This window comes from Drosophila suzukii, assembly GCF_043229965.1.
Source record: "Drosophila suzukii chromosome 2 unlocalized genomic scaffold, CBGP_Dsuzu_IsoJpt1.0 scf_2c, whole genome shotgun sequence".
NCBI lineage: Eukaryota > Metazoa > Arthropoda > Insecta > Diptera > Drosophilidae > Drosophila > Drosophila suzukii.
This window is the reverse complement of record NW_027255896.1, coordinates 21,279,101-21,289,808: the sequence shown is the minus strand read 5'-3', so window position 1 is coordinate 21,289,808 and position 10,708 is coordinate 21,279,101. Positions and strand designations below refer to the sequence as shown.

At 48.9% G+C, this 10,708-nt stretch overlaps 1 protein-coding gene across 1 annotated transcript; it reads right to left on the bottom strand.

Moving 5' to 3' along the window:
- Window positions 1-4,492, bottom strand: LOC139354338 (uncharacterized). Its single transcript, XM_070998562.1, has 5 exons — window positions 3,087-4,492; window positions 2,510-3,031; window positions 1,342-2,420; window positions 1,101-1,216; window positions 1-771 (listed from the first exon to the last, which is right to left on the bottom strand). The coding sequence occupies exons 1-5, from the start codon at window positions 4,490-4,492 to the stop codon at window positions 1-3; spliced, it is 3,894 nt and encodes a 1,297-aa protein (XP_070854663.1).
- Window positions 4,493-10,708: the final 6,216 nt, after the last annotated feature.

Here is a 10,708-nt window from a genome sequence, read left to right as displayed (position 1 = left end):
CTAGGCTGTTACTTCTCTCCTCTCGTTGTCGGTGCGACGCAACGTTCGCAGTACGCTCGCTGCGTAGGCTGCCGTCGCTTCCCAATTCGCTTCCTTCAGCAGCATGAGGGGCACAAAAGTTTCTGGCCGAACTCTTGCCCCGGTGGTCTCCATGAGTATCTGGCGGTCATAGCCAAAGCGGCGACATTCAAAAAGGACATGCTGAGCGTCCTCGACAATGCCGCTGCCGCACTCTGGGCAACCGTCCTCCGTGTCGTGCCCGAAGCGCTTAAGGAAGCTTCGGAAGCAGCTGTGTCCACTCAGCGCCTGCGTGAGGTAAAAATCCACCTGGCCGTGCTTCCTACTTAGCCATGGCTCTATGCTGGGGATGAGCTTGTGCGTCCAGCGACCCTTGCTGGAGATGTCCCAGGCTGCCTGCCAGTTTACGGCGCTCTGCATCCTGGCCCTTCTCTTCACCTCGGTCTTGGTACTGCGGTCCGCCTGTTCGCCTGCTAGAGCCGCGCTAATCTTCTTGGCCTCCCGCACCAGTTCACACAGGGGAACTTGGCCTGCGATGACAAGGGCTGCGTCGGCGCACAGGCGGTACGTCGAGTTAACACCTCGCATGTAGCTACTCACAGCAGTGGCCTCAGCCCACACTGGAGCAGCGTACAGCAACTGCGACTTGACAACAGTCGCGAGGAGCCTGCGTCTGTCCTGCTTCGGTCCCCTGGTATTCAGCAGGATCCTGCAGAGCGATCCTGTGGTTTCGCTTGCCTTCTTGTTTACGAACTCCACGTGTTTTTTAGCGGTAGGAGAGGCGGGTGTCCAGCATGACTCCCAGGTACCTTATGGCACGCTGAGAAGTTATCGTTGACCCTCCGATCTGAATATGCGCCGACTCCACTGCTTTCCTGCTTTAAATCAGCACCGCCTCAGTTTTGTGTGAGGCCAGCTCTAGGCCCGCCACTGCGAGCCACTCCTCCACTGCTCGAATTGCGCAGTTTGCAGCTGCCTCCACGACCGCAACTTCCTTGGCCACCACAACCAGCGCGACATCATCCGCAAAGCCCACAATGTCGGTGCTGCTCGGCAGTGGGAGCTTCAGAACACCGTCATACATCGTGTTCCAGAGGGCCCAGTACCGAGCCTTGAGGAACACCGGCTGTCACCTCGTAAGTCCTGGGGCCCACAGAGGTATCTAGGACCAACTCCCTTTTGCTGAGGTAGCTGTGCACTACAATCAGCAGGTAATTCGGGATGTTGAAGGACCGTAGAGTCTCCAGTGTCCTCCCCCAATCGGCTGAGTTGAACGCGTTCCGTATGTCCAGCGTGACCACTAACAATACTTTTTCGTCCCACCTTTCCATCTGGTACCCGCGATGGCTTTAGCAGCAATGTTGGTGACCCTCTCTATCGCGTCCAGTGTAGATTTCCCTTTACGGAAACCGTACTGGTTGGAAGACAGTCCACCGGCATCCTCCATAGCAGCGTTAAGCCTTGTTGCAATGACCCTTTCGAAGACCTTGCCTATAGTGTCCAGCAGGCAGATGGGTCTATAGGAAGAAGCTTCGCCCGCTGGTTTCCCTGGCTTCGGCAGGAGCAGAAGTTTTTGGCGCTTCCACCTGTCGGGGAAGGTCCCTTCCAGCAGGCACGTGTTGTAGAGCGATGCTACCACGCCCGGATGGAGGGATAGCAGGGTCTTCACTGCCCTGTTCGGGACCAAATCCGGCCCAGGTGCCTTCCTGCTCTTCAGGTTCCTTGCCACAGACAAAAGTTCCGTCTCCGTGACCGGACATATCTCGCTCCCAATTTGTCGCGTCCATCGGGGGATGCAATGGCGGCGACCCTCTGGAAACAGCACTTGGACAATGCCTTCCAGGACCGCTGGGTCAGTAGGCGACCTGTTGCCGGCACTCACACGCTTGACCACCGTCTTGTAGGGTCTTCCCCATGGGTCGTTTTCCAGCTCGTCACAGAGCTTGAGGTAGCTCTCCCTCTTGCTGTCCCGAATCGCCAGTTTGAGTGCCTTCTTTGCACTCTTAAAGCTAGAGTTGCAGGCAGAAAGGTTTGCGGTGCCTCTCGCCCTTTGGACTAACCTCCTGGCCCGAAGGCAGGTCCTGCGCAAGCTAGCGATTTCCTCGCTCCACCAGTACACTGGCGCGTGGTGCTTCCGAAAGGTCTTACGCTGCTGCATGCTTTGGTCACAGGCTTCCTCCAGTCTGGCTGCCAATTTGTTCGCTGCTACATCTGCCGAGTCCAGCTCAGATACAGCCAATCCCTCCAGTGCGCTGGCGAAGGTCTGTGTCCTAAAGGTGTCCTGGCGGTAGGCTTTTCTTGGCCCGGTCATCGGCTGGCTTTGGCACGGTGGACCGCCAACTGTCAGCAGGATGGCCTCATGGTCGCTGGCCGTGAACACCTCGCCTATCCTCCAGCGTGTGCTACGGGATAACGAGCTGCTCGCGAACGATAGGTCTATAATTGAACCGGCCCAGCTCTGTTGAAGGTGTGCTGGGAGCCCTCGTTCAACAGGACGATGTCCAGTGACGCAATTGCTTCAAGGATGGTGCGCCCCCTGGCGTTGGTATAGAGGGAGCCCCATTCCTCGGCCCAGGCGTTAAAGTCGCCTCCGATCACCACGTTGCTCCTTCCTCTCAGGTCCCTGATCAGCTCGTCCATGATCCTGCTAAAGGACGTCAGTGATAGACTGGGGGCCAGGTAGCAGCTGTAGATCCATGTGCCGCCTACGTTCGCTCGGACAAATCCCTCTACTGCCCTCGTGTCCCGCATTGGTGGAACACTCACGCCGCAGAGCCACAGTTCAGCTTTGCCTGTGCGATCCGTGACCCAATCGCTGCTGCTTTCCACTCTGTAGGGCTCACTGAGTATCGCCACCTCAGAACCCAGCTCACGCACCGTCTGCTTCAGGAGGTCCTGCGCGGCCCTACAGTGGTTCAGATTTAGCTGAATCAATTGCATGACGGCCGAGGTCTCCCTGTCCCGCTGGTTGTGGCTGGGCAGAGTCCTGCCTGGTGCCTGGTCTCCTTTCTTCCTGCGCAGAGCAGAATAAACATGAAGGCTCCTTGCTGCACTTGGCTGCCTTGTACCCTTTTTCACCACATCTCATGCAGCAATCGCTCCTGTCCACTAGGCTCTTGCAGTTAACTGCAATATGCCCGGATTCCAAGCATTTTAAACATCTTGGGGGGCCTGTTCTTTCCCGGATCCTGCAGATGGTCCATCCAATCCGCACCTCGCCACGATGAAGGACGGCTTTCCCCAGGGAGTAGGGCAAACTGATCACAGCTAGCTGCGACTCCGCGTAGCCTCGACGCAGACTCCGAACTCTGATGCGCTCCGCGTCGATACCATACTGGCTCGCAATCGCAGCGCAGATTTCCTGCTCCGTCGCGATGGAGTCAATGTCTCTTATCTCCAGAACGAGCAGTTTGGTCTCGTCCGACATGGCTCGCACTGACGCTGCGTCGCCTAACACCCTCGCAATGCTCTCCTTCATGGCTTCTGCACTTTCTGCGCTGCCTTTGGCCACCTCGAGCAGTAGGTTGCCGTTAATGGTGCGGCTTACCTTGGATACACAGCTTCCCAAGTCCGACAGCTGTTTATCTTCCCTTCGAGTCACCATGGCTATCACCTCGCTGTACGATTTCCCGCTCGCCTGGACAACGACGGCGTCGGGTCTGGCGCGACGCGTGGCCCTCGGCTTTTTCTTGACCACCTCCCACTCAGCAACCGGAATTGCGGGGCTCACAGTCTTACTGGCGCCAGCGTGCGTCGCATCTCTCTCTTGTGGCCCTTTTGGCGGGTTCTTTCGGGTGCTCCTGGGAGCTTTGGCACTTTTCTGCTGCGTTGGGCGCGTGGATGGTGGGGCCACTTGAGCCGCGGATCCTCCAGCCACAGTCGGCTGGCTTATCCTTCGCCAAGGCTCCGTTTGCGCTGCAGAATCTCTCCTCCAGACAGGCGTTGTCTGCTGTTCTTTGTCGGCGCTCTGCAGGCTTCGAGAGCATTTCGCGCACACAATTGCAGCATCTTGCCCATTCACCCTGATACTGTCGTCCTTGCCGACCTCTCTGTTCGCCTCTAGGATGTTCGTGTGAAGCGCCTTCATGCGCACGAACGTCTCCCTCGTGGCGACAGTTATGTGGCGCGCCGTCTTGTCCATCATCTTGGTGGATACCTCCTGCAGAAGCTTCCCCAGCTCCAAGAGATCCTCCAGGCAGGTTGTCTCGTGGGAGGCCTTGCTCCTTTTGGCCGGCGTGGTCCTCTGCGAGTTAGCTGGGCTCGCAGGATCACGCGTCCTCTTAGGGGTTTCCTTAGCTTCCTCGGTGTCTACGATCAGCTCATCGACTTGGGTTGTCGAAGGTGCCGGCGAGCGAGCGAGCTTGCTGCCCTTCCTAAACGCCGTTGCAACTCCATCGGTCCCCTCTTCCCTCGGATGACGGAGAGATCTTACCACCACTGGTCTGCCCGCGGAAGGGCTTTCAGCCTCCTCCATCTCGGGCTACCCGGTTTGTTCGAGGGAGGCTCCCGCGCTGGCCACAGATTTCCCCTAGGCTTACGATGGGGGATATACCGCCCCTTTTCGGTCCCCAGTGCACCTTTTGATAGACACCGCCGCGGCGGAGGGGTTGGAATTTAGCCCGATCCTTGGCCTTCTGCCTTTTGCCGTCCCTGAATCCCGGTGCCAGAATTTGGAGAATTTCGAATATTCAAAATTCAAAAACTTTTGCTGGGCCCGCGTTTATGGCGCTTTCCAATACTATGTGCTGTTGGCGCGGGGATCCACGCTGTTAAGCTCCTACCCCGACGTTGTTCAACACTGTAAACAGCTGATTTTGTTGTTTGCAGTGATGAGGGAAAAAACGCGCGGGTGGCAGCTTGTGGATGCTGTGCGCGTGAGAGAGGTTTCGAGGTGAAAGCCTCTCACTCGATGGGCGCGGGAGAGGATCCCCCCCCTGGCCCACGAACCGACAGCAGCCTCACCAGTCCAAGACTTGGGGATACGTTCGGAGGCCCCGCCGGAACAGTGCCCTGGTACGTACCTCTAGTCCCGGAGTGTCTCGCACTATACACAGTACACTTTTTAGGTAACGACCGTCGCTACACTGACTTTAAAACGAGATAATTTCAGAGCGCACTCGATTATACAACCGTCTTGCCTCACGTCAGTTGTCGGTCTCCAAGAAGGCGGAGTGTCGCTCGCGTGGTGTGCCCCGCGACATAGTCAACTAGCTAATCAACGTTCTGGACATAACGGAGGAAGAGATCGCTCGGCTCTAATCTGCCTTAAGTGTGGAAGGGAAGGGCATGTGGCTACTGCGTGCCCGGATCGTCAGGAGCGCTCAATAATGGTCAAGAGGGATTATGTTAAAGATGTCAATCTGTGTACCGTACTTGAGCCCCTTGGAACTTTTCAACAATTTGGTCGTTCCAATTTTGTTTTGACTCAGGAGCCGAGTGCTCGTTCATCAAGGAAGCCGTCTCGCTAAAGCTGTCTGGATCTAGAATAAATAACGTACTAATTTTAAAAGGTATTGGTAGTTATACGGCTTGTAGCAACCTTCAGATATTGGCTAAAGTTTTGATTTGTGATCATTCCTTCGAAGTTCTTTTTCATGCAGTTCAAGATAGTTATATCAAATACGATGCTTTGATAGGGCGAGAAATTTTAAGCCAGGGAATCGGTGTATTAATTACATCTAAATCACTTTCAATGTTTAATGAAAAAACTGTTGTGCCTGTCTTGACTTCAGACTGTGCTCCCGATTTGGCCAATGTTGATTCCGATCTAAGTGGTTTAGATAAGGAAAGGCTAACATCAATGATCCAAATTATTCAGGTTCGTTTATAAACGTTATTCCCCAAAGTCGCGTAACTACGGGGCAGCTAGAGATTCGACTGATTGATCCAAACAAGACAGTTCAGAGACGACCTTACAGATTGAGCGTGGAAGAAAATGAACAAGTGCGAATGTCTATTAAACAGCTGTTGGATGCGATCATTATAAAACCAAGTTCCTCCCCCTTTGCAAGCCCGATGCTTCTTGTTAAGAAGGAAAATGGAACTGACCGTCTCTGCGTTGATTATAGGGAACTGAATTCGAACACTATTTCTGACAAGTATCCGTTGCCACTTATTTCGGACCAGATAGGTAGACTAAGTGGTGCTAAGTTTTTCACCTGCATAGATATGGCAAGCGGATTTCACCAAGTCCCAATTCATCTGAATTCGATCGAACGAACAGCGTTCGTTACTCCGGACGGACAGTATGAGTTTGTTACCATGTCATTTGGGTTAAAGAATGCCCCTTCCGTATTTCAACGAGCTATTAATTGTGCTTTAGGTGATCTTGTTCATTCGTATGTAGTCGTCTACATGGACGACGTTATGGTAGTAGCAGGTACCAAAGACGAAGCTTTAGAAATACTTGAGGTAGTTTTGCAAAACCCAACTAAAGCCGGATTTTCTTTTAATATCACCAAATGCTCATTTCTAAAGTCCTGTGTTGAATATTTGGGGTTTGAAGTTAAGGAAGGTGAAATAAGACCCAATCTAAGGAAAATAAAAGCATTGACTGATCTGCCACCCCCACAGTCTGTGACCCAGCTGAGACAGTTTATTGGTCTCGTTTCTTATTTTAGGCAATTTGTCCCTCAGTTCTCACAATTGTTGAAACCTCTGTATGCTTTAACTTCCAAAAGCATATCGTTTGAGTGGAACCCGGAGCACGAGCAAGTACGACAAAGACTAATTTTTATTTTGACCAATGAATTCGTGCTCAGTATATTCGACCCACTTTTTCCGATTGAGCTTCACACCGACGCAAGTGCTGATGGTTACGGGGCCATTTTATTGCATAGGATCGAGAACAAGCCTCGAGTGATCGAGTATTTCAGCAAAAGGACTTCCCCCGCCGAATCACGCTACCACTCATACGAGTTGGAAACGCTCGCAGTATATGTCTCCATGAATTATTTCCGTCATTACTTGCATTGTCGTCAATTTACGGTGTATACGGACTGTAATTCGCTCAAAGCTTCAAAAACCAAAGCCGAGTTAACTCCTAGAGTGCAAAGGTGGTGGTCATATATGCAGGTTTTTAAGTTCGATATTGAGTATAGACCAGGTGATCGAATGGCTCATGTAGACTTTCTCTCTCGAAACCCAGTGTTGGAAGATCGTAAAAATTCAAAAGGTATAACCGAAAAGCGTATAAACTTGACAGAGATTACCGACAACTGGTTGCTGGCAGAGCAGCAAAGAGATGAAGAAACATCATCTATCGTGTCCAAATTGCGCAATGGAGAACTTCCTGAGGATATAGCGAAAACATTTAAGTTACGTGTTGGTACTCTATATAGGAAAATTCAAAGACATGGGAGAACTCACTGTCTTCCTATTATTCCAAAGCCCTTTAGGTGGTCTGCTGTTAACAACATTCACGAGGCAATTATGCATCTCGGTTGGGAAAAGACCCTTTCAAAAATGTACGAGTACTATTGGTTTGACAAAATGTCAAAGTATGTCCGTAAATTCATTGACAATTGCATTACCTGTAGGTTATCTAAAACTCCGACTGGCAAGGTACAAGCTGAATTGCATCCCATTCCGAAAGTGAGCGTCCCGTTTCATACAGTTCATATTGATATCACAGGGAAGCTAAGTGTTAAAAATGACCAAAAGGAATATATAATAGTTCAAATAGATGCAATTTCTAAGTTCGTCCATTTGTTTCACACCACTAGACTAGACTCTGAAAGCTGCATCAAGTCCGTGAGGTCTTTAAGGTTTTTGGGGTTCCTTCCCGTTTGATAGCTGATCAGGGACGTAGCTTTGCTAGTACTGTTTCGTGACTTTTGCTCAGCACAAAAGATAGATTTACATTTGATCGCAACTGGCGCCAGCCGGGCCAATGGCCAGGTCGAACGAGTGATGAGTACTCTTAAATCTATGTTAACTGCGGTTGAAACGGGCAAGGGATCTTGGCAGTACGCTTTGTATGAAATTCAACCGGATCTTAATTTCACTCCCAATCGGGTAACGAAGGTTAGTCCAATAGAGTTACTAATCGGAAAAGAAGACAAACCATTTGGTCTTGTACCCGTTGCTGAAAACGAGAGTGTGGTTGATGTAAATCTAATCAGAAATATAGCTAAGCACAATATGGAACAAAATTCCAAATATGACAAATTAAGATTCGATCGGAATAAAGCCACTATTGTTAAGCATAAATTTGGGAATCCTGTCTTACTCAAGAATGAGAAGCGACAGCAGACAAAACTAGACCCCAAGTTTAAAGGCCCATTTTTAGTTGTTGAGCTATTACCAGGTGATCGATATAAATTAAAAGCGTTAAAGGGCAATCGAACTTACAAATATTCCCACGAATTTTTACAAAAAATGCCTGAGAATGGGATTACCACAGAGCATGACGAGGCGGTCATGGATGAAGATGATGTTGATCGAGCCGGTGATGGCTGCGATGATTTTTGTTTTGACTCAGGAGCCGAGTGCTCGTTCATCAAGGAAGCCGTCTCGCTAAAGCTGTCTGGATCTAGAATAATTAACGTAGTAATTTTAAAAGGTATTGGTAGTTATACGGCTTGTAGCAACCTTCAGATATTGGCTAAAGTTTTGATTTGTGATCATTCTTTCGAAGTTCTTTTTTATGCAGTTCAAGATAGTTATATCAAATACGATGCTTTGATAGGGCGAGAAATTTTAAGCCAGGGAATCGGTGTAACAATTACATCTAATTCACTTTCAATGTTAAATGAATAAACTGTTATGCCTGTCTTGACTTCAGACTGTGTTCCCGATTTGGCCAATGTTGATACCGATCTAAGTGGTTTAGATAAGGAAAGGCTAACATCAATGCTTCAAAATTATTCAGGTTCGTTTATAAACGTTATTCCACAAAGTCGCGTAACTACGGGGCAGCTAGAGATTCGACTGATTGATCCAAACAAGACAGTTCAGAGACGACCTTACAGATTGAGCGTGGAAGAAAATGAACAAGTGCGAATGTCTATTAAACAGCTGTTGGATGCGATCATTATAAAACCAAGTTCCTCCCCCTTTGCAAGCCCGATGCTTCTTGTTAAGAAGGAAAATGGAACTGACCGTCTCTGCGTTGATTATAGGGAACTGAATTCGAACACTATTTCTGACAAGTATCCGTTGCCACTTATTTCGGACCAGATAGGTAGACTAAGTGGTGCTAAGTTTTTCACCTGCATAGATATGGCAAGCGGATTTCACCAAGTCCCAATTCATCTGAATTCGATCGAACGAACAGCGTTCGTTACTCCGGACGAACAGTATGAGTTTGTTACCATGTCATTTGGGTTAAAGAATGCCCCTTCCGTATTTCAACGAGCTATTAATTGTGCTTTAGGTGATCTTGTTCATTCGTATGTAGTCGTTTACATGGACGACGTTATAGTAGTAGCAGGTACCAAAGACGAAGCTTTAGAAAGACTTGAGGTAGTTTTGCAAACCCTAACTAAAGCCGGATTTTCTTTCAATATCACCAAATGCTCATTTCTTAAATCCTGTGTTGAATATTTGGGGTTTGAAGTTAAGGAAGGTGAAATAAGACCCAATCTAAGGAAAATAAAAGCATTGACTGATCTGCCACCCCCACAGTCTGTGACCCAGCTGAGACAGTTTATTGGTCTCGTTTCTTATTTTAGGCAATTTGTCCCTCAGTTCTCACAATTGTTGAAACCTCTGTACGCTTTAACTTCCAAAAGCATATCGTTTGAGTAGAACCCGGAGCACGAGCAAGTACGACAAAGAGTAATTTTTATTTTGACCAATGAATTCGTGCTCAGTACCGTGCACGGGATCGAGAACAAGCCTCAAGTGATCGAGTATTTCAGCAAAAGGACTTCCCCCGCCGAATCACGCTACCACTCATACGAGTTGGAAACGCTCGCAGTATATGTCTCCATGAATTATTTCCGTCATTACTTGCATTGTCGTCAATTTACGGTGTATACGGACTGTAATTCGCTCAAAGCTTCAAAAACCAAAGCCGAGTTAACTCCTAGAGTGCAATGGTGGTGGTCGTATATGCAGGTTTTAAGTTCGATATTGAGTATAGACCAGGTGATCGAATGGCTCATGTAGACTTTATCTCTCGAAACCCAGTGTTGGAAGATCGTAAAAATTCAAAGGGTACAACCGAAAAGCGTATAAACTTGACAGAGATTTCCGACAACTGGTTGCTGGCAGAGCAGCAAAGAGATGAAGAAACATCATCTATCGTGTCCAAATTGCGCAATGGAGAACTTCCGGAGGATATAGCGAAAACCTTTGAGTTACGTGGTGGTACTCTATAAAGGAAAATTCAGACATGGGAAAACTCGCTGTCTTCCTATTATTAAAAAGCCCTTTAGGTGGTCTGCTGCTAACAACATTCACGAGGCAATTATGCATCTTGGTTGGGAAAAGACCCTTGCAAAAATGTACGAGTGATAATAGTTTGACCAAATGTCAAAGTATGTCCGTAAATTCGTTGATAATTGCATTACCTGTATGTTATCTAAAGCTGAATTGCATCCCATTCCGAAAGTGAGCGTCCCGTTTCATACAGTTCATATTGATATCACAGAAAAGCTTATTGGTAAAAATGACCAAAAGGAATATATAATAGTTCAAATAGATGCATTTTCTAAGTTCGTCCATTTGTTTCACACCACTAGAC